We start from the raw sequence: 27,282 nt of genomic DNA on the forward strand, positions 1-27,282 counted from the left end.
AAGCCCCATCAAGCCCTAGACCAGGAAGTCTAGGTCAGGCGCAGAGGGCTGATAAGGGAGCAGGTAATTTCTCAGTGGCCTGTCAGAAAGGGTTTGGCTAAGGTTGTTTGACTTAGGAGGAAACCAAGATTACATTGCCATGGAAGAAAATAATTTCTGGGCCAATGTTAGACCAGGGCTGTGAGCAGCCGCATTCGAATCCAGAGTGGGAATGTCCTGGAAGTCAGTTGCTGGGCTGGAGCTATGATTGGAATGAGGGTGTGAATTGGGAGTCTGCAGTGGGACAGTTGGAAGGTGCTGCTCAAGAAAGTGCAAAGATCAGCAATCTAATATTTATACCAGGAGTGGCTAGTCCAGAGGCCTCGAGCTGCCTGCCAGTCATATACCATTGCATGTCTTTATGCCTTTGTGTGCCGAAAGCTGATTCTGCACCATACACTGTCCCAGCTAACTCACTAGGACAGGTATCAGCTTCAATCCATGAGTTGCTTGTTTAGGCTCTGGAATCCCTGATGGTCTGCACGATAGGATTGGAGATTTGTGTCTTCTCAATATACTGTTGGCAGCCTTCAGTCTCGAAAGACTATGGTATCGCGCTCTGAATGGTGGTTCTGGAACAGCGTCTAGTGTGGCTGAAAAGGCTGATTCGGGAGTGACAATCCCTTCCGCACTGGGAGCAAGTGCAGTCTGTCTCCCTGGCTGCGGGCCTTCCTTCTTTGCCTCTTTGCCTCAGTCTGTTGGCCAAGTGTCTCTTTAAACTGGGAAAGGCCATGCTGCACAGCCTGCCTCCAAGCAGGCCGCTCAGAGGCCAGGGTTTCCCACTTGTTGAGGTCCACTCCTAAGGCCTTCAGATCCCTCTTGCAGATGTCCTTGTATCGCAGCTGTGGTCTACCTGCAGGGCGCTTTCCTTGCACGAGTTCTTCATAGAAGAGATCCTTTGGGATCCGGCCATCATCCATTCTCACGACATGACCGAGCCAACACAGGCGTCTCTGTTTCAGCAGTGCATACATGCTAGGGATTCCAGCAAAACACCACCCTAGTTCAGCGCTTCCTATTCTTCTTTGGTCAGCAGAGCCTCCCTGTGCTACAAATGCAGCCTCAATGCCAGCTGCTTCCAGGGAGGCTGATTTCAAGCCAGTTTCACCCAGGGGCAGGTGGGAGGGAGGGCCATCCAGTAGCAATGTCTGCTCACCATGTTCCCCTTGTGACGCCCCAACGTGGAAGATTCCATGCTGGAGAGTCAGCTACGGAACTAGGTGCTGGCTGTGGCCGTGGGCGCTCTGCTCACCACCACCCCAGTCCGGGGCCTCTCCAGGCGCATGGCCCGATTTATCCAAAGTGGTCAAATTGCCCCAAGGCCGGCCCTGCCCCAGTCAATAGATCTTTAGGAAGGAGTGGAGGGCCAGAGAGCCAAGGCACTGATTAAACGTGTGCCTTTTTTTCAACTCATTTTGAGTCTTCTTTTATTGTTGGCGATCTTCCATCCGGTCGCTGAGCAGGACTCGATCTGTTTAGTTTAACCTGGTTAGTTGAGTTACATACCTTCACACTGCATCCTGGGCTTGTTATTAAATTTTAAAGCAGCATTTCTCAAACTTCTAATAGCAAAGGCACAAATTTCTGAATGAAAGTTGGAGGCCTCTTCCCACTTATGCCGAAAAGGTTTCATTTTAGGGGGTGTAAGAATAAGAAGGACCTGAAGCCCACCCTCCTGCGTTCCTGCATAAATCATTGTAGTGGGGATTCCTTCTATTGGAAGGAAGCAAGACCAGGCATGTGCAGTAAGGCAGCCTCTTAAGAGGGTGAATAATTATGTTGCATCTCTGCATTCAGAGTTACGGAAAGATCTGGTTGAATCTGATGTAGAGACACAGCAGATTTGTTTATTGTGTACACTGCTCTGGACATTCTTTTGGAATGGAACCATAGGCCAGAAATTCCTTAATTATATAAAATAGGACCAGAGCACAAATCAGGAAGAAACATAGCAAAACACCTTATCTGATGAATGAGTGCTTTGAGCACCACCAGATGTTTTAATTCATTATTCATGCTAGACATGTTCGCAGTTTTGTCCTGACACACCAGTCTGCCTCAGCATCCTTCTTCTGAAAGCTGAAGAAATGCCATATTTTTTTTACCTCTTGCACTCATGTGAAAGCACTAGTCAGCTGAGAATGGCACCAGAGTTCAATTTAACGAGGCTCAGGCATTGAATTCACAGATCCTGCTCTCCATTCCAAATTGGACCTAGCTCTCTCTGGAGTGTGGGCACGATTTGGAATGTGCCTGAGTTTTGCCATCCCTGAGGCCCTTTTCTAAACCGAGGGAAGGACCTGTGACAACCTTAGTTTAAATGTCTTACCTCCCTGCGAGGTAAATGATTCCACTGTTTCCATTTTATAGGGGATGGAATAAAGCCAAGTAATCAAGATTGCCATGTAGTCAACAGAACGTTGAACTCAGACTTGAATGTGAAACCTTCTCTGATCAGTGTCTAGCAGCAAACCAGACTAGTATTAGGGCTGCTTCACAGACTAGTTTTAGGGCTGGTTCGCTTTAGCATTTCATAGAAGGGGGGGATCAAAGCCCCTGAAACACCTTCCTTCCTCCCCTGTTGCCAATAGCAATGACAGCAGGCTGATTCTTGCTCATTTGCCCCATCCTGGATCCGAGCCGCCTGGATAAGTCGCATTGTCTTCTCTGTTCTCTAACCATCTTTGAGCCCCACCAGAGTGGGACTCTGTCCCTGATGAGGTAGGTCTTAGAGAAACTCAGCTGGGGCCTTACTGGAACAGTTGCAGTTTCCCCTCTTCCCATACTTCATTGCCTTCTTTCCTGTCATGTCTGTTTAGTTTTCTCACAGCAAACAAAATGTCTCCAGTCCAGTTGGAGTTTCCAGGAAGGCTGCCAGGGTATAGCCTTTACCTCCATAAAAAGAAAAGAATTGGGGGGGAAAAAAAGTAGAGAGGGAGAGCAAATTCCTTCACTTCCTCAAGCTTCCCTCACTCCCTGGCTCTCTGTCCCTCTCTCCTGATGTCTGGATATTTTGGTGATGTTTAAGATGCTTTTGATGAATTGCTTGGGTGGAGTAGACACGCTTGGACTTCCTTGCAAAGCCCCCATTGCTCGCTCACTTTGCCTCTATTTTTTCCCTTCCTTCACAGTGATAAATAAGAGACATGTGTTGTTGCAATGTCAAGCGGTTCTTTCTCGCAAACCAGGATGACTGTAGGCTAAGAACAGAACAAGGCCCAAATAAGGGTTTTAGTCTGTTCCTCTCAAAACTAAACATATCCCTCTGAGTCCCTTTATAAACCAGTACAACTCTCTTGCTTGCGTGTGAACACTAACAAGTTTTTCCTTCTCTCTGGATCCCATCTGCAGTTCTTCCACAAGTGATCTCTCCAGCTACGAGCATGGCTATTTGAGAAGAAGCCCTGACCAGTACAGCTCCAGGGGGAGTATGGAAAGTTTAGACCACACGCCTTCAGGGTTTTCCCATCACCCCTGCCGCCTGTCACCAGCCAAGTCCACCAACAGTATTGACCAGCTTGCCCATCTCCACAGCAAGAGGGATTCTGCCTACAGCTCTTTCTCGACCAGTTCCAGCATCCCTGAGTACCCTGCGTTCTGTAAGGAACGATCCTACTCCATGGAGAATGTGCATTCCCGGGGCAGGCCACAGGAAGGGGGAATGCGGCAGGCAGACATCAGGTACATTAAGACTGTCTACAATGCCCAGCGAGGGGTTTCAGAGGAATACGAGGTGAAATCTCCTGCTCTCTTGACGAGCTGTGAGGCCCAGGTGAAAAGTTATGGCTCCAGCAGGTCGTTTGGCTACCATAAAGGCCCACAAACCCGGAGTTCGTCTGACAGCGAGAACCAGTATACGAAGAGTGCTCCCCTGCCACCAGCCCGTAGTGATAGTTACGCAGCAATAAGGCACCACGAGAGGCCCAGCTCCTGGTCTAGTCTTGAACCCAGGAAGTCGTGTCGGACTCTTTCCAAAAGTGCTTGGCCTCACCTGGGCCAAGGCCCGTCTCCACATCCGGGGCATCTCCAGAAACCGGCATTCCTCGAAGGACAACTCCACACTGTGATGGAGAAGAGTCCAGAGAGCAGTCCAACCCTGAAGGCCAAGCAGGTTTACGCACAGGCAGCTCAGCCGGGGCAGCCGTTGCTTCCAACCGGGGTTTACCCTGTACCTTCTCCTGAGCCACATTTTGCCCAGGTTCCCCATCCGTCTGCAAGCAATTCTGGGATGCTTTATCCAGCGCTTGCCAAAGAGAGCGGGTATACACCATCTCCCTCTTCCTCTCCAGACTCTTACGAAAAGGTCGCCGCCTGTGGTCCACATTCTGGCTTGGATGAAAATGGAAACCAAAGCATTCCTTACAAGACTGCGTTCTTCTACCAGCCGAACAATGTGCCGCATGCAGCAGGAAAGAAGGAGGTGGGAGACCCGGCTGCAAAATTTGTCTTGTACAGGACTCATCCTCAAGCCTACGCGCCCTCTCCAAGACAGGATGAATCTGGGCCTGCGTATATGGCAGTGCCCACAACCCAAGAAAGTGCAAGGAACGCACAGCACTTCAGTCACAGCTCTCAGCCACGACCTTCTTACCCGCGGGATGTGAGTAATGGCAATGTCTACAGCCAGACAAAGGAGCAGGTGGCAGGAGCGCACCAGGAGGACCAGAATGCTAACCTGCAGAGACGTGAAAGAGATTCTGCAGCACCCATCCAGTGGGGTTCCTCTAAGACCAGGCAGTACAGCTTTTCCTCCTTGCAGAACATCCCAGAGAGCACCAAACTGCAAAGTAGCTTGGATCTACAGGAGATGCCACAGTGTAAGAACTGCTCTGGTTCCAAGTGGCATTTTATGAATAACACCAGCCAAGCAGAGAAGGATTGTCGTGAGCAAGTTCCTGAGCACTGGCAGGAAAGAGAATGGAAAGCCTTGGAAGGACACCCTGATGGTATTGCTGGCATGGAACAGGCCTCTGCTGCAGAGCCAAAGCTCAAGGAACCCCAGGCTTCTCCGTTGCCCCCAAAGATATCGGATTTTGTCATTCGCCGACTGAGTTCTAGCAGCACCCAGAACGTCCAGAACTCTCCACACGGCAAACTAGAATCTAGAAAGGCCAGATGTTCTGTTCTGGAGAAGGTCAGCAAGATAGAGCAGCGTGAACAAGGAAGTCAGAGGCCTCAGAGTTTGAGCGCCAGCAGTTTTGGCCAGGATTATGGGCCGAACAAGCCTTGCCTTAACAACATGGAGGATGTTCAAAACAGACGTAACTCTCAAGAGCACGGCCAGTTGCTGGGCGAGCGCGGTAGGCTAGCCAGCACAAACAGTTCAGAATCAACCCCTTATATGCAGCAAGCAAGTGCGAGAGGAGCTGGCAAACCAGAGAGGGCTGATTGGCACCCTACGGAGAAGGCAGCAACAACTTCCATAGCAGCAGGGCCTTTACAGCAGAGCATCTATCTTGGTAGGCCCTCTGAAAACGAACCACAGCAACAGGCGGGGCAGCTACAACGCAGCAGAAGTGCTTTCCAGTTGATTGAGGAGCCCGAGAAGGAAATCTTGTGGCAGGGTACTAGCCAGGACTTGAATGGGTCACAGCTGGACATCCCCTTCAACAGGGCTTACAGGAACAGCATCAAAGATGCCCAGTCACGGGTTTTGAGGGCAACCTCCTTCAGCCGCAAGGACCTCAACATCAGCCCTCCCTTTGAAAAGGAGCACAGTAGGCGTGTCCAGAGACCAGCTTCAGCACATGTCGGGATGAGGAGCGTAGCAGCATCTCCGCACACCCCAAAGGAGAGGCATAGCATCACACCTACAGAAACCCATCTGAATTACCTCAATAAGGAGAGCCTTTCCGGGGCCCTGCATGTACCCCGTATCAGGGGCAGGAAGCGCCTGACTGCCGAGCAGAAGAAGAGGTCCTACTCTGAGCCAGAAAAGATGAATGAAGTGGGGGTGTCTGACAGTGAGCTCTCCCCCTTTTCCCTCCAGAAGAAAGTCCTCCATTTTGTTTTCCCAGAGAACTCAGTGGCTGACCGCCGCAAGATCTTTGAGAAGGAGAGCAAGGCTTGCTCCACCGTCAATCTTTCCAAGCCGGAGCTGAAGCAGCTGCAACAAACAGCGCTAGCGGATTACATTGAACGCAAAACTGGGAAGCGTCCTTCTGCTTTGCAAGATTCCGGTTTCCTCAACGAGGGCTGTCAGACCTCGTACCTGCAGGCAAGCGGACCCGGTGACCACTCTCTCTCATCCGCTTCCAGCATGATTTCCCTCCAGGATCAAAGCCTGTCCCATCGTCGAGAATCCCTAGAGCAGGTCTCTAGGAAAGGGCGCGGCTTTGCTACCCTCCCTCCTGGGCTTACAGGCTTCTTTGATCTCAGTGGCTTTGAGAATCAGAAGCCCCACCCAAACATCAGCAGCGTTTTTCCCAACTGGTTGAAAACAGATCGGAATCAGGATCCCAGAGCCCATCCAGAGCTCACTAAAAGCACTCAGACGGAACAGTTTGACACACGCACCCAGCCGTACCAGGACAGCCAAGCCTTGAGGAGGAAACCAGCACCCTCCAAAAAGCCAGGGAAGTCAGCATCTACGGACGACTTGCTTGACCGATCAGACAACCAGGCAGTCGCTGTGCATATCCGATCCAGGTCATCTCCCACAGCAGATAAGAAGTGCCAGGTACGTTCAAAATATAGAACCTCTTTGATTATACCTTCTTGCAATAACCTCCTTGCAATCTGTTGACTGTTGGTCAGTCCCTCCATTATTTGAGGTTGTACCTGGAGTACAGACAAGTGCACGTAGGGCTCCAACACAGGAAGATAGGAATAGAAAGAGCACACTGTTCTCTTCTGTGTGCTGGGGAAAGCCCATATGTGCCTGGGCCATTTTTTTTTCACAGAAGGGGATTTGAAGCCTCAGTCTGCCTGCAAGGGGTTTTGAGACACTGCTGTAATGAGCCCTTTTCACAGTGAGCATTTCCAGTCCAAAGCCTATTTCCACGAGGGCAGTTGTGCAAGACCGTCTTTACGTTGCTGAATATCTCTATTTTGTTTGCTTTTTTCATTAATAATTTTTGAAATTAACATTTATCAATTTTTAAAGAAATGATAAAAAACATAAGCTACAAAAGAGAAATTCCCCCTTATCCCAAAATAAAACGTACATAACAACCCCCCAGTTTTCCACCCAGTTGCTCACTCACTTAAGAGTTAATAAGCAAGAAATGGTTCTAGCAGCCTATTCTATTGTTACAATTATTTAAAACATAGACAAGTGCCTTTATATTTGCCTGACTTATCTCTATTCAGGGGTTTATTGTCCAGATATGAAGGAACTAGCCACCAGCCTTGCATAAAATGATCAGTAAAGGTGGATTGTGTCTAGGGTTCCTTTGGAGCGATTTTTTTAAATCAAATATCTTGTGCTTCCTGGCTTTATTATTTATCACACATATTGTACTCTTCTTTTACAGCGAGTCAAGGAGTCATATGGTTTATCTCAAAACAGGCCTGTAAAGAAAGTGAGGCCGAGATATTATATTTGGCCAAGATCACTCTCAGGACTGTTTCTAGGACTTTGATTCTGGGTCTCCCAGTTTTAAATTCAAGACTGTATCCTCTACACCAGCTCTCAAATTGCCCTCCTGGTATCAATAGAACTAAAAGGGCTTTGCTCAAAATATTTCAGTTTTAACTGTGTGGTATTTTTCATAAAACACTGTTTAGAAGCAGGTCCCCTTCTGTTTCCTGGAAAAAACTTGCAGTCTGAAAATGGGGCTTAGTTAACACACCAAGAAAGAACCACCATCACAACCGCTCAAAGGCATTTTATGCTGGTGACCTGGAAGACCATTTGTTCTAAATTTCTTTTGGTCGAGCTTGTCGGGAGCCCAAACTGTGAACTGCCACGAGAACCCTCATTTGTTTTCTTTTCCTGGTTGGCTTCTTTATGGTCTTGCATGGGTGAATTAGTCAGGGTGTAAAGCACCCCCAGGATGGAAGCTGCAGAATCTGTGTTTTGAGAACAGGATAGGATAAATAACAGAGCAGATAATTAGGGAGGCAAAATACTTTGCCAGATTTTTCAACAGTCCACCAGATCTCTTGCTTGGCTTTCATGGTTTGGAGGTAAACGTTTAAGCTGCCCCTCAGTCTTGCATTATCTGGGTGGTATCACTGATAATTGTGTCATCTCCTTTGATTTGTCTGCAGACATATGTTGATAACAAGGGGTATAGTCCTAAGTAGTCCTCATTGGCAGAATACACCCCCTATTTGTATATAGAAAATCATAGTCAATGGCAGCTTTCAGCTTTAATACTAGCTCTTCAGATGGTGTGTTACTCTTGCCTTTTCTTATTTCTGTGATTGAAGACTGGCAGAGTTCATTGTGATGCCTTTTAAACAAATTCTTCGTCAGTTAGAATCTGGGGGTGGATGTTAGGATGCAGAGTGGAACAATACATAGGGGATCGATATCATGTCCTCTTAATTTTTGCCCAAGAGGATCTCCAAACCTGTTAAACCTATGCAGTATGCACAGCCCCATCTTGGATGTTTTCACTTTCCCTTCACTGTACAGAAAACTGTCCATCAGAAGTTCCTTCCAGTAGCAGAATCAGCCATGACAGAGTGAAGAAAAAGTGGGAGCACACAGGTTACCTCCTAAAATAGTCTCTCCATAGATAATGTCATTCCTGAATGTCCCTGATCAACCAAAATGGCACCATTCTAGAAAGCTGTGGCCAGTCTCAGTTCCCAGCATGCATTCCTGCTCAGGGATCAAATTATGGGTGAAAAGCCACACTCCAGGGCCAGTTTAGCAGGGTTTTTTTACAAAAAGTTTCATATGCTTCTGCTTTGGAGCTATCAGGACATCTCATCTTTTATGGGAATTGCACAAATGCTAGAAAAGAACTTTACCTCTGATCATCCCTATCACATGATTCTCCCAGTCCCTTACAGTTCTAATCACTCCCAGGGTCAACTTGCACATGGGTGTTGCAGTGGGGATTTAAGCTGAATCAGTAAAATATATCTAAAGGAGCCCTGTGTGGGCCCCATCCTTTTTACTGGCCCAGCTTCTGTGCTTGAGACAGCAGTTTGGCATGTACGAATTTCAGAATTTCAGAAACTTTCCAGCCATGGAAAATCTTGCACAGCTTCATTTCTGTTACCAGACTGTTGTTAAAGATACAACAACAGGACCAAGTAGAAAAATTGGCCACCCTGTTAAACATAAAAATCCAATATGCACGAGTAGCTGATAAACAAAACCAGGTATGGTTGGAGGGAGTGAAAGTCCCTTGGGGTACACTGGTTCTCCAAGCACTAGTCAGTTAGTTGCATGGTTCAATCAGTTAAATCGATGCTTTTAACAGAAACCCCAATGTACTTTTAAAAGGGAGAGAGAAAGCAGAACAGACAAAGCGAATCAGGACAATCGCCGACTTTAAAAATTAAAATAAAATCTGGTCTGCAAACGTTTTATTTCTGTTTCAGCGACAGACATGCCCAGCCCTTTGGCTCACTATATATTTTTCACGACTTTGCTTGAGGTATATACTGTTCCCTGCAGACTGGCTATAAATTACAGTGCAGTGTCACTGAAGGAATTTGTTTAAAGATCTGAGGAAATTGATAGCGGTGTGGAATTGCGAGCCCATTTGTCTTCAACCACACATTCTCCATCTTCCTCTGTGTCTCCTTTTAGCTTGTCTCAGCCCGCATGCCTTGTAGCTCTCTGGCTTATAGGGGGAAGCACTTCAGCTAGTCCCCCCCCCCCAATCTAACAACAAACCAAGGCAAATTGCAGTAGAAATAAATCTTTGGCAGGAAGGATTGTAAGTGGGTTTGTGAGAACTGCAGTCCCCAGGCTGAGTTCAGGCTAGTCCAACATTCAGTCCCCAATGGCTGTGAGTCTAGGCTGGAGCTCCACAACCAGCTATGCACACACGTCCCATTGAAATCAGTGGGACCTGAGCAAGCCTAAATGGATTGCATCCATGACAACCAAACGTAATCTTATCTGGACACTACTTGAACTCATTTTCATGTCTTGTCAATTTAAATTATAAACAGAACAAATAAAAGCCTATTTATCTATAGGTCTATATATCTTATATTATACCCCTGCTAATTGGGTAAGAGGCACTTTTTCAAGTGGGTGCTCCTTTTTTTTAGCAGGGGGAGAGTAACTGGCCCACCTCACCCCAGCACTGTCTGTTCTAATGGCTGTCTGCTGGTATTCCTTTGCATCTTTTTAGATTGTGAGCCCTTTTGGAACAGGGAGCCATTTAGTTATTTGATTTTTCTCTGTAAACCGCTTTGTGAACTTTTAGTTGAAAAGCGGTATATAAATACTGTTAATAATAATAATAATAATAATATTATATAAGATAGGTATCTATATAGATCTGTATCTTATGTACCTAAATATCTAGATATGTATCTATATATCTTATGTTCTTAGGTCTTGCTCCTATGCATAAAGTTCTAAGTTCCCAAACTTTTAGAGGCCCTAGCAGCTGCTGCCTAATTTATGAATGCCAAGGGGTGTGGCTATAATATAAGGGGTGTGGCTTCCCCCTTCCCCCCCCCGGCAGCTTGTTTAACCCTTGAGGCACATAGCCTATTGTGCCATGTCAGTTTCACGAACCACCCAAAACTGGGTCACGACCCACTGGTGGGACCCAGATCCACATTTTAGGAACTGCTGGTCTAAGCTATAAGACAAATGCTGAGACTGTATGGGAAAAAGTAATTGTGGGAATCTCTGTATATGATTGCCATCATGACAGGAGGACACGCACACGCCACCATTATCATGATCAAATATTTATACAGTACTAGCCGTGCCAGAATGTGTTTTATTGATTTAAAAAGTGTATAGGCCACCTTTTTACTCCAATAAAAGAATCACCAGGGCAGCTCACGCATCTTGAATGCACATGGACACACAAGCACCTCTTCTCAAAAGTTCTGTAGATGTTTATTTTTCTGTTTGCCTTTAATTCTTCTTTTCTTTCTGCTTTAAGGACCTGCTGATGGGAGACAAAGCTGAACTCAGCCATTTTGTGAAAGATCCTTTCTACGTATTAGGTGCTGGCACCAGGTAAGTATATACTTGTTTTATATGCTAAAAATTTCGGGATCTGGTCGCTCTCTGTTGGCAAAGCTTGCATTTAAAGTAAAATGCAAGTTTGTGCTGAACCTAGCAGAATATTACCAGTAGTAAATTTTCAGCTCTTTTGATTGAAGTGTTTAGTGTAGCACAAGAAAAGTTGCATATGTTTGCAGCAACAGAAACTGACTGAAGAAAATAATTTTTTAAAATTTTTCTCTTTAGTTCATCATTGGCAGTTCATTTCGTTGTATAATCAGTGCACATGCCTGGGCAAGAGGATTGCTAAACAGGTTCATAGGATAGTAAACCTGCAAAGATGGTCAGAAACTAAGCAGAAATCTTTAAATCAAATCCAAATTGGCAATTTCTCTGTAATCGCTTTGGAGGTGCAGCCTGTGGAGTGAGTAAAAAAAGAATGTAATCATTAGAACCTTAAAAGATTTCATTTCTGCTGAAATTTAGCAGCGTTGAGCAGTAGCATAGCTAAGAGATCTGGCACTCAGGGGCACAAAAAATTCTACCAACCCCCCAGGCCAGATGCCCAGAACATCCTCCAGGGGCATCGAGGAGGTGGTCTGAGGTGTGGGGAGGCCACACCACCTCAAGGTGTGGTACCGTGCCAATGTATCCCTACTGCCCTCTCTTAGCTATGCCACTGGCTTTAAGATCCATTCTTGGCGAATAGACCAGACTTGCAAGTACTCCTTTAGGTTTTACTAGAACCCCAATATCCATCAGCCAAAGTTCAGGTACAAAACTGGGGCTGTGGGTGGACATCCAAAGAATGTATCTGATCCCATGCTCAACCTAGGAATTGGCCTTTAGTTCCAAGATTGAATTCACAGTCCTCACACACAAAGACAGACTTCTGGGTTCTCTTCATTTTCCTCAAGTTTTCTTCATTTCAGCAGCCTGACTTAAAGGGGGAGGGAGCTTGTTATTAAAAACTAGAAGTTGAGCAACATTTGCTGATCTCCTGCAAACCAGCCAGAGATCTACCATTAGATCCTGATCTAGCTACTGCTCACTCTTGGGCGATAGAATAATCTTATTTATTTTTGCTTCTTTGTTTAGAAAATTTGATAACAACAACAACAACAGTATTTATATACCGCTTTTCAACAAAAAAATTCACAAAGCGGTTTACAGAGAAAATCAAATATCTAATGGCTACCTGTCCCAAAAGGGCTCACAATCTAAATCTGTTATTTAGTCCCAAGAAAGGACTCCCAGAGTCCAGAGTGGCTTACAAGGATATTTCTGAATACAATAACTAAGAATAAAAACAACCTTAAAACTATTTGAAAACGTTTGACTATTTATATACTATAATCTTAACATTAGTATAATAACTGTTTTTCCGGATATCTCCGCTGATTGCTTCATGGCAGAGATGAGATTTTAGTTTGAGAAATCCTGGTTCACAGCTCAGTCTCTTAACCATTATCAGCATTTGATGTATCTATGTATAGTAAGTTGGCAACCTTCAGTCTCGAAAGACTATGGTATCGCGCTCTGAATGGTGGTTCTGGAACAGCGTCTAGTGTGGCTGAAAAGGCCAATCCGGGAGTGACAATCCCTTCCACACTGGGAGCAAGTGCAGTCAGTCCCTGGTCTGTCTCCCTGGCTGTGGGCCTTCCTTCTTTGCCTCTTAGCCTCAGACTGTTGGCCAAGTGTCTCTTCAAACTGGGAAAGGCCATGCTGCACAGCCTGCCTCCAAGCAGGCCGCTCAGAGGCCAGGGTTTCCCACCTGTTGAGGTCCACTCCTAAGGCCTTCAGATCCCTCTTGCAGATGTCCTTGTATCGCAGCTGTGGTCTACCTGTAGGGCGCTTTCCTTGCACGAGTTCTCCATAGAGGAGATCCTTTGGGATCCGGCCATCATCCATTCTCACGACATGACCGAGCCAACGCAGGCGTCTCTGTTTCAGCAGTGCATACATGCTAGGGATTCCAGCTCGTTCCAGGACTGTGTTGTTTGAAACTTTGTCCTGCCAGGTGATGCTGAGGATGTATCTATGTATAAACACACGTGTTGACACTGTGCCCCTGCAACCTGGCTCAAATAGAGCCGGGTTGCAACCAATTTTGTTGATGGCACCAGGACAATTTGCTCATCAGGTTTCCATAACCATGGCTATTTGTTTCTAGTGGTGATGCCTGATCTCGGAAGCTAAGCAGGGTCAGGCCTGGTTAGTACTTGGACGGGAGACCGCCTGGGAATACCTGGTGCTGTAGGCTTATACCATAGTCTTTCGAGACTGAAGGTTGCCAACCATAGGTGGCAGCCAAGACTGAAATCAGAAACTACATTTTAGCTGGCATTAAAGATCCAGAATTGGCTTCTACTACTCTACACCTCTTAACAATGAAGCATCCTAGGGGAATCTAGCTTACATTTGGATATGCTTCCAACAATGAACTCTGGAGGTGTGAGTTGGTGCTGTGCTATGAGTCAGCATGCAGAGGCATAAATGGTTGCTCCCACTAATTATGGAGAGTCCAAGTCATGCATGGCCTTGAACCATGATTGTTGCCATCCCCTCCATGTCTACTCCCACAATTGCTCCTGATAACTGCATTCTTTCCACCCACATGACCAGAACAGACTGTGTGGTTACATACCACGCAGGTGACGGAACTTCTAGCGATGAGCGTTTCCAACATCAGCATGTTGGACAGAAAATATTTACATTTCTGGGAGCAGTGTGGGAGCCAAGAGGAGGAGGAGGAAGAAGCAGCCGCAACCGTATTAGTTTTTGATTCATTCGCAGTCAGCTGGGAGGCGGTGTGATTCTAACTGCATTGTCTGCTGTTGGACTAGGACCAGCCTGTACACTCTTAGCTTGGAGTTAAGTGGGGCTTACTTCTGAATAGAACTGCATCGGATTGTACTGTAGCTGGGGGTTACAGCTGCTGAGCCAGCCTTGGAACCAGTGCTTGATTTCTAACAAGAGAGTCTTCTGAAAATAAAAAAAAAAGCTTTGAAATCATGCCACCCCTGCATGAGAATCTTGCAGACGGTTCCTAAGCAGTCTTTCAGTGGCATTGCAGGAAAATGCCCTCTTCTCATTTTTCCCAGTCATCAGGGCTCCATAACTCCTTATTCATGGCCATTCCCCCCCCCTTTCCATATAGCTTCTTAAGTAACTTGCATAGTATTGAGCCAACAGGAGCAGGAAATGGGTTATTAAGTAATGTATGTTTCTACTGAGGCTGACATCCCTGAGTGCTTATGACTGTCTTAAAACCTTTGGGACACTTTTACTGTGTCTGCAAATTTATCTGTTTTTTTAGCACATTCCTCTGGTGGACAGTTTCTTGATTCAGGAAACACTGAACAGAATTTTTTTTTTCTTCTCCCCAAAATGGAACTGATGGAGTTGGAATGACTATATTTAGCAGCAAGTTAGTTAAGTATGCAAATGAGCAGAACATATTAAAGGAGAGTCAACACCGATCTTTTAAAGAGGAGCCCTGGCTCACAACACTGTCTGAATGCTGAAGGTAATGCAGAGAAACTTCTTCGCTGTCAGGTCACTTCATGTTCGGAAGTGCATGAAATTATCAGTGCACGGCATGTTCACAGACATTGAAGATGCTGGTGATAAAATCCCCATCAGTGGCTCTAAGAACTGCTAATGGTTATGGTATAAGAGAAAATGTCTTTTTAGGGAAGAAAACTAGAAGAAGGGCAAGGAACAGAGAGGGTATTAATGAATGTGGATTATTTAAAAGGAAGCAAATGGAAGGCTATTGTTATCTGGTTAAAAAAAAAAGTGAGTTGTGAGGTGACAACATCTGCAGTTGCTATCATTACAGTGCCATGCTGAGTTTTCCATGCATTCTCAGAGATTTGTTTTTTTTAAAGTGAGCAAGCTTCTAGTCCTCATTGCAGCGGACAAAGTGGCTTGAAACATAAGCAATGTTGATTAGGAACTCTTGAGGCCAGGAGGACCCTATGTGGCGTTCCCACAGTTTGGACTTGGCACAGAAGACTGGTACATGCCTTCTTCTGTCTCTTCCCTTCACGCACACCCCTACCCTTCCCTCCCAACATGTTCAGTTTGTCTCCTCCAAAATCCTGATAAAAATAAAAGTTCCAAATTTAGCAAGGTATCAGTACTGCAGCTGGAATCCAGTGAGAACATTATGTGTATGCAAATGTTCTTTCTTTGCATTGATTTTTTTCATTGTTGAATCTGTAGCATTTGTGTTCCAAGAGGTTTTTTTTTTTTTTAAATGTGTAGAAGTCTTGATCTTGTATTTACATGAAACTGGTGCACCATCTTGATTGTCTTCTCAAAAATTCTCACTGTTTCCATTTAACCCTGTCCTAGATCGTTTGGCTGCAAGGAACGATATCGGATGGAGAAACCAGCATTCAAGCACTGTTATCCCCACCCTCAGCAAAGCAATGAGCGTGCCAGTACTTCCTGTATTCTGAGCGAGGGTCAGAAAGCCCCAGATCTCCTCAGGCATCTCGGCAGAGCATCAGCATTTACCCCACCAGCGACAGAGACGAAGGGTCATCGTCCTGATTCTAAGCAAGGCACAAGACCTGCCTGGCCTTCATCAAATGTTGCTGACTCCACACCAGCTCCCTCTGATTCTCTGACTGCGGAAGAAGGCCCAGCAATGAAATGGCAGCCAAGACCTGACAAAGATGACAGTCATAACATCCAGACCCAGGTTCTGGACACTGGTGACTGTCCACCCAAAGATCCAACAGAAGAAGCATCTTGGAGATGGAAGGCAACTCCACCTCAAAGACATTTCCCAGCTAAAATGAAATGGGTTCCTTCCGTCAAGGATGACAACCTTCCAAAGAGCTCCATGTCTCTTGCTGGGCAGAAGGTCTTCCAAAGGTGGCAAACCTTTCCATCTCAGAGCAGCTCTTCTTCTGAGCCTGAGGCTCCTTCTGGTCAAGGGAAGCCCTCACTCCACATCTCGGAGTCCTGCCTACAGATGACTCCTCCACCCTTCCATCGAGAAGAGGAGGACGATGACGTTTTCTTCAAAGAGACGCAGCCTCATGCTGCAGGTGCTGTACCCCAGCATTCACTGCCACCTCCAACACTGAGGAATTCTAATTCTAGAGAGGAGCTTCCTCCACCACCACCACCTCCTCCTCCACCTCCTCCTGCTATACTGGAAGTCGATCAGCCAACAGCAGAGAAACTGACAAGCCTTGGAGATGAGAGGTTTGCAGCAAGGTGAGGAACATCTATGGCGCCGTTCCCTTCTCCTTGCACATGCATCTCTTTTAGTAAATACTTTTTCTTAGGATTCCAACAACAACTCTAAAGGAAGAGCATGGCCTCCCTGGGTCTCAGAAAGCCTCCTGAATGCAACCAGAATGTGCTTCGAGTATGCATCCAGAAGGTCAGGTGGGCCCTTCACTGCTGGTTTGGAACCCACGGTGAATCAAATCAGTGGCTCTGAATCCACAGATTAAAAGGGTCCACCTATACTAGTGAATATACATTCTAGTTGTATCCCAATGTAAATGCAAGAGTGCACACTACCTGCAGAGATGTCTGCATTCTCTTTTGTCATCAGCTGTGATCCTGCACACTCTACCATAGAAATCAGTGAGATGGCTTCCAAATAAAGATGGTTAAGACCAGGGTGTAAGATTACATCTAAGGGAGGGTTAAAAGTTGTTTTCTTATCTTAGGGATAAGATGCACTAAAAGTTGTTTTCTTAGGGAGATGCACTATGACAATAGTTCAGACTCCCTGGTTTTAAATGGCTGTTTTTTTCTGCCTGTTTACAGGAATTTTAAAAGTTATCCCTGGAACTTCAGTGAGAGGGAGAAAGTGGGATCAAACACCACTGTCACCAAGGGCAGCTGGACTCCTCCATCTCCACCCATGGAGGCATCAGGATTCAAACTGAATGGGTCTGCACCTTCTTTAGTACAACAGCAGCCATTGGCTGTTCAAGGGCCAGTAGACAAAGCTCCTGCCAGTCAGCCCAATGAACCGGTCACTGCAGATTGGGAACTTGAAAACGGAAGAGTCAGCCCCAAGAGTTACACAGGCAAGAACAAGACTCCAGAGGATATCAAGGAGGAGGCCTTGGCAAAGGAGATTATCCACAAGGATAAATCTCTGGCTGATATTTTGGATCCTGACTCCAAGATGAAGACCACCATGGACTTGATGGAAGGAATATTTCCCACTGGGGCCAGGGTGCTTGAAGGGAAGAGGAAGATAATGCAAAAAAGAACCAGCAGTTCTGTTCTGGATGATAAGTAAGAACCATTTTCATCTCCTTGCTGTAGCAGGGTGGATATGTTGGCTGTCCGCTTGCAGGGTAGGACAGGGCAAGATGCTTCTGCCGGTTACTGAGCAACTCAGAGACCTTGAGATTTTCCAGATGTTATATCCCCCCCTCTAAATGTTATATCTTCCCCAATCCCAGAGATCAGAAGCAGCATGTCGGAACTTGATCTGGCTGAGAGGTAGGCTGAAGCCAGGGTCCAACTGCAATGAAAGCAGTTGGAAATGAAAGCAGTTGGAAATGAAAGCAAATGAAAGCCAAATGGCCACAAGTGGTCCAGACAGGCTGGGGAGTGCTGGATCAGGTAGACAAAGAAAACAGGGGCGGAAAACAGGATTGAGAGTATGCAGGTGGCCAAGCACCAGGGTATGGAAAGCTAAGCAAGGCCTTGCTGCTGCCAAACTGAGGCTACCCTCTCTCTCTCTCTCTCTCTCTCTCTGGAAGCTGCTGTGGTGATACAGGAAGTTGGCTGCTTAAGCCTTGCTGAGAGGGTCCCAGGGTGACCAGATACAGTGGAAGACAGAGTGCCTGTACCTTTAACCTTTATGGAAGAGGGAATTTTGGGGGGTGTAGCTCAGCATGGAAAGGTTTAAAAGGCTGCACCTGTCAAAATTCCCTCTTCTATACAATGGTTAAAGGTACAGGCATTCTGTATCTGGTCACCCTGCTGGTTCACGATCCTGGGGACCCTGCACTATGTTCCTTGGGCTTATGCGCGCTCTTCTGTGATGCTTTTGCTATGGAGACAACAAATGCCCAGGCAGAAATTTCTGTAATTATTTTAATGTTAGAGATCCCCCAACTTTGGGAGATTCAGGGCCCAATCCTATCCAACTTTCCAGTGCTGATACAGCCATGCTGGAAAGCCAAGCTGGCTTTCAAGCTGCTACTACAGAATGTATTGCAGTGGCAGTCACAGAGGCCTCCTCAAACCAGAGAACATTTGTTTCCTTACCTTGGAGCTACATTGCGGCTGCATTGGTTATGGGGAACTGGGTAGGATTAGACCCTAAGGCTTCAATCCTATGCACACTTTCCTGGGAGTAAGCTCCATTGACTACAGTGTGACTTTCTTCTGAGTAAACAAGCAGAGGATTGGGCTGTATGTCATGAGGGCCATAACTCCGGGGTATTTGAGGGACCTCCTACAATCCTGCCCGTGCTCTTAGATCATCTGGGGGGGCCCTTTTGACTGTGCTGCCACTAAGTGATGTGAGAGGGGGGGCGGCCAGGAAGAGGGCCTTCTCGGTGGTGGCCCCCGAACTGTGGAATACCCTCCCCTTAGAACTGAGAACTGCTCCCTCGTTGCTAACATTTTGGTGTGGACTGAAGACCTTTTTATTTCAAAAAGCTTTTAATTGTTGACAGGCTGGCTGGCGTTCTTGCTTTTTATATGAAAATCCACGGGGTTTGTTTGTTTTTAGATTTTTTAATTATTGTAAATTGTTTTTAATTGTTTTTCATGTTGCACTTTTAAATTGTAAACCGCCTTGTGTGCCCGTTGGGCAAAAAGGCGGGGTATAAATTAATAAAATAACAACAACAACAACAACAACAATTCTTCCTTATGTATAGAGGCAAGCTGCATCCAAGCTGACCCTCAAGAGAGGGCACCAGAATGAGGTCTCTTGTTATCTGGTGTGCTCCCTGGGGCTGTGAGATGCAGGAAGCTGGACTAGATGGGCCTATGGCCTGATCCAGTGGGACTGTTCTTATGTTCTTATGACCCATCCCTTCATTTGCCCTGGGGGGCAGACTAAATCTATTTATGTTTTCTTCTCTTGTGAGTGGAAACAGGATACCATGCTGCTGCTGGAGCCTTGCTCGCAAGAGGTTGTGTAATATCTAAGAAGCAATTGGTGCAGCATGAGTTGGTGGAAAGGACTCCTTGAAGACAGGATATTATGTGCTAATCATGAGGATGCTGGTTGAATGTGGACAATTTTTAAAGCAGTTGACTTGCGCCACCTGGTGGCGTTCCCCAATTCATGCGCCTGGCCAGGTTCCCCAGGAAAAGTGTCACATAGTCCAGGGGGCTGACTCTAAAAGGGAAGTGTGAGCTCAGCAGCAATGAAAACTCTTTCCTTCACATTGCCATCAATTTTTGTGGGTTTCTTGGTTGGAGGAAGAATGCCAAGACCGTTTCTTCTCAGACTGCCATGTAAATCTGTGTTCTGTGTCATGGTTTAGGAGAGAAGAGAGGGAAGCTGCTGCCGCCGCCGGTTTGATCCCGTGCCCAGCGTATTACAGTGTGTCTGCACCCAAAGCGGAGCTCCTGAACAAGATCAAAGACTTGCCAGAGGAAGTGGGAGGGGTGGAAGAGCAGGCAGACATCAATCAGAAGAAGGTGAGTTCCGAGCATCCCTGGCACAGAGGGGACCAAGGTCAGCCATGATGGCAGGCAGGGCTAGGGGCATCCCGGGATTCTGTGGGTCAGGCTGAACAAGCTTGCATGAAGATTTTAACAAGATACAAATACAAGTTCTCTTGTCCTTGAGATGATGAAGGGAGACTTGAACACAGAAGCACAATGACCGGTGAAATCAAAAGGCAGAGAGGTTAATGAGAGGGATATTCAGGCAGTGGCATGGCAAGCAGGATGGGTGGGGGGCAGACTGCCATAGGTTCTACCTCGAAGCCTCACATGAGGGGTGCAGACGTGAGGCCACCCAAGGTGGTGGCCGCAGTGAGCTCACACCCACTTCCGCCTCTTAAGTGTTTCTTCACAGTCTTGCTGCCCACTGCCCCCTGTGCCTTCCAGAGGAGAAGGAACCAGGGGTGGTGGGCAGTGTGATTGCACCTGCTGCCCTGCCCCCTCTCACCCACTACCTGCCACTCCCCTCCCCCCCCCGGTTCCTTCTCCTATCATTCCCATCCCATAGATCCTGCTTCCGTTTTGCTCCCACTGCCTGGAATGGCTCCGAAGGGGAAGGTCCGCTTACACGCTGCAGTGAGGCTCCCTGCAAAACATAGTGCTTTGCATCCACTCTAGCTACACCACTGGTCAAATTCTCCTGCTTGCATTCAAATGTACCTTCTAGTTTTTTGGTGCAAGATGCTTGCACTGCAATATGAAGAACACAACCTCTCTCTCTCTCTCTCTCTCTCTCTCTCTCTCTCTGCCTCTCTCTCTGCCTCTCTCTCTCTGCCAAAACCAACTTTGCTTTATCTTGCTGTGCCCAGTAAATTGTTGTCTCCATCTTGATGAGGACACCATGAGATGGAAAACCAAACATCTGAGAACTGCTTGTAATAGCAATAGAATCAGCAGCTGAACTAATCACCTCTCTTCCTGCTTACCTTATCTGTATATCTAGTATCCCCTGAGAGGAATTCCTAAGTAACCTCTGGGCACATGTTTTATCCTGTTGGCCATATCAGAGACTGATTTCTGCTCACCTCTGTTCCACCAGGCAGAACTTATTGAGAGCTTGTCCCACAAGCTGGAGATGCTGAAAGAAGCCAAGGAAAGCCTGCTGGCAGATATCAAGCTCAACAACGCCTTAGGAGAGGAAGTTGAAGCTTTGATCAGTGGCCTGTGCAAGCCCAATGAGTTTGAAAAATACAGGATGTTCATTGGAGACCTGGATAAGGTGGTCAGCCTATTGCTCTCACTCTCGGGACGCCTGGCCCGGGTAGAGAACGTTCTCAACAGCCTTGGCGAAGATGCTGATAATCAAGAACGGGTATGTAGAGTCAAAGAGCTGGTGTCTAATCTGAGGCTTGTTCTCCTTCACTCTGCAAGGACCGTACTTTAGCACAGTGGTTCCCAAACTTACTGGGTTTGTGACACCCTTTGGAATCAGGAAGTGAATGACGACGATGCAAAATGTGTCACACAGTGAACATAAGAACGTAAAAAGAGCCGCGCTGGATCAGGCCAAAGGCCCATCTAGTCCAGCTTCCTGTATCCCACAGTAGCCCTGTCACTGTCAGTGCCGTTCACTTCCTGGTTCTAAGGTGTGACGTGAGCCTCTAAACAGCAGTAAGAGAATCGGGGTGGGAAGGAGGTATTTTTGCAGTGTGCAGGTTTCACACGCTGCAGCCCTGCCCACTACGCGGAGCCTCCTGCCGTGGTCTAAAGGCTTATGCTGTGGTCTTCCTGCTGGGCAGTTGGAGGCCTGCGATACCCTGGCGAGTGGTTGCGCTGGATGCTCCAGGGTGTTGCAATGCACAGATTGGGAACCTCTGCTTTAGCAGTAATTTTAACAGTGAAATGCAGTCGTCCCGTGTTACCTGTGGGGGCTCCATCCCGGAACCCCTGTGGATAAGGAAAATGGCTGGTATTGACACCCATGGTTTTCAGGGGTCCCCCACCCTCCAAACCTGAACCGGAGCTAAGTTCCAGCCAGATCCAGAGGATTTTTTTTGAAGCCCACAGAGACAGTGCGCAACTGACTGCTGCCTCTGTGGGCTTTAGAGTGGCCGTTTTGGCCCCCAAAAAATGCTGCTCCCGGAAAGCGGAAGTGACTTTTTATGCCTTTTTAATGCATGTTGATTTGGAAGAATCGATCCGTCTCCAGAGTGTGAAAATTGCAAGGGGGGGGGGCTGAGCAGACCTGGAAGCACACGTTCTAGAGCTGTGATGCTAAATCTCTCTTCTTTCCCCCTGCCTTGTCCCTCTCTACCGACTTTGGACAGAGCTCCCTGAATGAGAAGCAGAAGATGCTGGCCGGCCAGCACGAGGACGCCCGCGAGCTGAAGGAGAACCTGGACCGGCGGGAGCGCGTGGTCTTGGACATCTTGTGCAATTACCTCTCGGAGGAGCAGCTTCGGGACTACCAGCATTTTGTGAAGATGAAATCCGCACTGCTCATAGAACAGCGCAAACTGGATGACAAGATCAAACTGGGGCAGGAACAGCACAAGTGCCTTTTGGAGAGCCTCCCCTCGGACTTTGCCCTTCCGAGCCAAAAGGCACCAGAGCCACCCACAGGGACCAGCGGCAAGGACAGACTGCCACCCTCAGCATCTTCACTCTGACCTTTTCTGCTTGGATTTATTTAATCAGAGACCACTTTTTACCTTTCAAATTCGTGGTGGGTTTAAAAAAAAAAGTTTTAATTGATACAGAAAATGGAACAGCAGCAAAGCTTTTTGTTTTTTCTCCCTGGGATGACAAGTTAAGCCTGCCTGGATCACTCAAGAAAGGACTGCATTCTTGGGGCGACCAGAGAGACAGAGGAGGCCACGTTTTCTGGGAGCAAACGTGGTTGGCTCATCAAAGACAGACTTGGGCTGTTCCCACGCAAGGTGTCTCAGGCCTCTCTGAGCACTGGCCGGCATTAAATAATGAAGGATATACAATAATGAAGCCTTAATTAAAGTATGAATGAGACCTGCTGACCTGAACAATATCGGTATTTATATTTTTTAAAGCTACATGATAGGACTCTGTAAGATTTTGTACATATGCTAACCAGTTATTTGATTCTACTTCAATAAGTAGGTAGAAAAAAATGTTTAAATTTTTTTTTCTTTTTGTACCTAACAGAGGGAAACAAAGGGGAAAGCCACCTACTCCCACCCCCCAAAGATAGTCACACATCATATAGCTTGGAGCAGCTATACTGATGCCTAACAAAGGACGAGCAGGAAAAGATTGGGCCCCAATCCAGGGATGTTCGCACATACAAAGATGTTGCGTGCAGCTTGCACGTTGTGCGCTTCAGCCCAGACATCAGATGGGTATACAGCAGGAGACTGATGGAAAGCACAGCCTCATTTTTCCTGGGCAGGGATCTCCTGTCATGGTGCTATGGATCGTGTTCACACAAACACAGCTGTGCGCCTATAATCCCATGGGATCTGCTTTCCCGCGACGGAGAGTCACGTGCTCAGTGACATCCAGTGCAGATCTATACGCACAGAAGACCCATCTCTGCCCTTCCTTTTCTGCACAGCAGTATCCAATACACATTTGTGGGCATGGCTGCGTGCACTTAATGCTCCTAATCGCTGTGCACCAGGCAGTCACTGGATGGGGCCATTTATCTCTTTCAGTTCCCCACTGAATGTACCCGCAAGTGACCTTCCCAAGAAAAGTTTGTACAGCAAAGTAACGTCTTCCAGACCTGCAATGTGAACAAGCACTTGTGTGAACCAAACAACTCAGGAGTCGAAACCGAAGCAAAGAAATGTCCCCTTGCCTCTCTCACTGACAATTTGAAAACAGAAAGCATGGACCTGCATGCGGCCTGAACAGATCTGAATGACTTCTTGAGGTGGTTCTTTGAATTTCCTTATTTATAGATTGCAACCGTAAAATTTCCCAGCGGGACTGTACACTTTCGCCTTGGTTTATCCTCGTAAACGCAATGGTACTTTGTTTTGCTAATCCCGTCGAATCGGATCCTCCCCAACCAAACCGTCACCAAAACCAAGATACTTAGCTCTCTGTTGGTGCAAATGGAGTTGACTCCCCACAGTCTCTCTTAAGCCTTGCAACTAAATGTACTGCTCCTAAGACAGGATTCTGCTGCCATGGCTCTGCTTGACATCTGTAGGGTTTCTCCGTCAATTAGTAAGAAGCTTGATTTCTTATTTCGAATTGAGGTTGGTGGGCAGGAGCAGGACTCAGCCGAGTTTGAAAGCCCCCACCTGCTTCTGCATTCATTCGAAAGGTGGAACTGCACATTATATTAGTGAAGGTGTGTCTTTTAAAGGCAGGGTTGGTTAAGCACCCTCCAAATCTTTGGTTGAAGTCTCTGCCCTTGGAGAGCATTATGAAGGAAATGCATGGTTAACCTGCCTGTTCCTTAGGCCATGTAGTTCTGCCCACCCTTAAATTACATTTCTTAGGACAGTTTTCTTTTGCATACTGTACAGCAATGTTACCAACAACTCTCTCTCTCTCTCTCTCTCTCTCTCCTTTAAGCAAAGGAATGTTGTGTCTGTAGTTTTTTTAAATGCATCTCCAGTACACCTCTTCATTCATTTCTAACAATGGTCACTTGGACCCCTAAAGGGGGAAGGGCAAGTGAATTGGCCGAAGATGTCAGTGCTGTCCAGGTATATTCACTTGTGGCTTAAAACACAGTGAGGGTGACAGTCTGTGAGAGCCTCTTCCCTCCTGGCTGTCTCTAATTGCTGCCCTGGTCCAAGGCAATAGCCAGATTTCATCACCTTGGATGTCACTAAGGCTGAAACCCTGTACACACTTACTGGGGAGGAAGCCCCAATGACCTGAATGGAGCTGATTTTTGTATACACACACCTCCCGTTGTGTTGTAAGAGCTGTAGTTGGTGGGATCAAAATAGCTCTGAGAGCTGGTGACTTAACTCAGAACATACAGAGTCAAACATAAGGCCATGGGCCAAATACGGCCAACAGAAACTCTTTATCTAGCCCATGTGATGATTGGGCTCTCTTAGCACAACCCTTTCAGCAGCATCATGTCTGCTGAGGCTCTGGGAGGGAGAGATGGACGGAGACCTCAGAAGACCAGGGGTGCTATGGCGGAAGGGGCACACCAAAAGGAATGAGAGGGGGAGACGCTGCAGAGGCACTTGGAGAGCCTAATTATCACACAGGCCGCCCTTTCAGCAGTGCCGCTTCTGCTGAGGTGTTACTTCGCAGCCCACCGCTGAGCTGCAGAAAGTTACACCCTGGCAGAAATGGTCCTGCTGAAAGGGTGGCCTGTGTGATGATTGGGCTCTCCCCTATGTTGAAAATATGATCAAGGTCCTGCATGCATGTAACAGCCCAAGGCTTTGCAGATCACAGTCCAGCGTTAGGGAAATCTATTTCAGCATTAGATGAAATACACCATTTTTTTTTTTTTTTACAAAAGTCTACACTCTTCCTATGTTAGCTTTCCATGTACAACAAAAGACTGAAGCTGCAATCCTAGGCACATTTTCCTGGGAGTAAGCCCCACTGATTTCAGTAGGACTTGCTTCTGATTAAGCATACATCAAATTGTGCTAAGATTCTTTTTTTAAATGAAAAACAGACTCTACCCTTGAAAGCTGTGCACCTTAGAGCCCAATCCTATACATGTCTACTCAGAAGTCTCATTATAGTCAATGGGGCTTACTCCCAGGAAAGTATGGATAGGATTGTAGCCTAAGAGAAATTATCCAGTAGTTTGTATTGGACCATATACGCTACATTAGGTTGTATAGGCAGGCTGTGAGTTACCAGTGTTGAAATGATGTCGCTTGATCAGTTGAAGACTAAAAGCAGCATTTCTAGTTAAACGATGATCCTTCTAGGGCATTTCTGGTTGGTAAGGTCAGTATGCTAGAGAAGTGCAAGCCTCACAGCTACTCATTTGCCCACGGCTAGTCTAAACAGCATTCTGGGAGTTAGCACTTATTAGGGCTAGTACAAAACTGCTGCACTAGTCAGTGCTTCTCCCTTGAGGTTCTCCTCCCTTCAGTGGGAAGAATGGCTACTTGGTAAATGCTGCTGGTGCTTCTTGAGTGTGTTCCTGTATAAATGAGAATGAAACTCACAGTTCATGGCAAAAAAGGTCAGTTTTGACACTCAATCCACCAGCCCATTAAACATACTTGCCCACATATATCACCATTAATGATTTGTGGTACACCTACATGGAAGAGAAAAACCCTGAACAAGCATGCAAACTGGTGCCAGCCTGGTTATCCGGAGGTAATTCAGACACATTGCAGGTGACCAGGCAAGAATCATGTAACAGTTTTGCTGCCTTTAAAAAAAAAAAAAGCCTGTGTTTGACAGTCAAGGGATAGCCTTTCTGGAGAGAATTTATTCTTCCCTTACTCCTTTTCTACATAAATTGCTTGCTACCACCTGCCTAAAGAATGAAAGGGGGGGGGGGAATGTTGTGGTTTGTTTTTGCACTGCCTCATCTAAAGATTGTCCTGCTTTGGAAGCTTTGGTTTGTTTAGTTTTGTGAATGATCAATGTTGAGAAAGAGGATGGCAACGTGTACTTGGAAACCATTAAAGGTTAATCATTTTCTGTGCAAGTGTTGCTTTCGGCTTTTCTTCCGGGCATTTTGCCATCAGCAGGCCTGAAGCTCATCAGAGGTCGTGCTACAAGGAAGAGGAGGAAGTCCCAGTAGCATAGCTAGAAGGGAGGGCAAAGCAATAAGTACTGCAGGCACTGAAAGTAAGCAGGCCCTCCCCATTGTTGGAGCCATTCTGAGAAACACAGGCAGCGCTCTGACAGCAAGTGGGGAGGGGGCTGCTTACATGGCACATTGCAGCACCTGCAATACTTACCATTTTGCCCCACCTCTAGCTATGCTACTGGAGAGTCTTTTTTTGGCTCCTTCCCTTCCTAGTCCCTCCATTAGTAGAACACCAGTGGTGGTTGTGGCTGGAATGACAAGGACTCAACAAGACTTGCTGTACTTGTAGCTTAAACAACTCCTGGATGCAATACCAAGTTCGCTGCTGCCCCCATATTATTTCCCCACAGTATCCCACTTCCCATTACTAATCCATGAGATTATGCCAGCATATGCCAGGCCATCCATTTGCTAGGACCCAGCAATTTTGGATCCCTGCCACCGATTCCCTGCTGGAGCATCTACATGGGCTTTGATCTCTCCTTTGTGCCAGGAACAGAGAACTCTACTGCAATCCACATGCATAGATTTTATATGTGTATGAAAAGGTACTTCCTAGAAGAGTCTGTCTTCAGCCTGGAAGATCCCTCTAATGTCAGGTGCTTGGAGGCTGTCTGAGAGCAAGCATTGGCACTTTGTACGTTCTCAAGGGTTTTGGACCCCCTGCCTAGAGAAACCAGGAACAGGAAAGCCCACTGATTTGGCCACTTCTTGTCCAAAGCTCACAAAATCTGAACTGAAAATCTCTGCTAGCATCTCTCTCCAAGAT

General features: G+C 46.7%; 1 protein-coding gene across 5 annotated transcripts in view; it reads left to right on the plus strand.

Annotated features, from left to right (window-relative positions):
• SHROOM3 (shroom family member 3) overlaps nt 1–26,408 on the plus strand; it is a 72,007-nt gene extending 45,599 nt beyond the window's left edge. For 3 of the 5 annotated variants that reach the window (XM_066631808.1, XM_066631811.1, XM_066631810.1), the window contains 7 exons: nt 3,391–6,718; nt 11,079–11,155; nt 15,506–16,381; nt 16,946–17,425; nt 19,645–19,801; nt 20,868–21,140; nt 22,096–26,408. In XM_066631808.1, the coding sequence (XP_066487905.1) occupies nt 3,391–6,718; nt 11,079–11,155; nt 15,506–16,381; nt 16,946–17,425; nt 19,645–19,801; nt 20,868–21,140; nt 22,096–22,437 (5,533 nt within the window). In that variant the 3' untranslated portion in view covers nt 22,438–26,408. Of the gene's footprint in view, nt 1–2,745; nt 2,761–3,390; nt 6,719–11,078; nt 11,156–15,505; nt 16,382–16,945; nt 17,426–19,644; nt 19,802–20,867; nt 21,141–22,095 lie in introns of those variants that run through there. The other 2 variants (XR_010794652.1, XM_066631809.1) reach the window with 2 other exon arrangements.
• Nucleotides 26,409–27,282: the final 874 nt, after the last annotated feature.

This window comes from Tiliqua scincoides, chromosome 6 (assembly GCF_035046505.1).
Source record: "Tiliqua scincoides isolate rTilSci1 chromosome 6, rTilSci1.hap2, whole genome shotgun sequence".
Classification (NCBI taxonomy): domain Eukaryota; kingdom Metazoa; phylum Chordata; class Lepidosauria; order Squamata; family Scincidae; genus Tiliqua; species Tiliqua scincoides.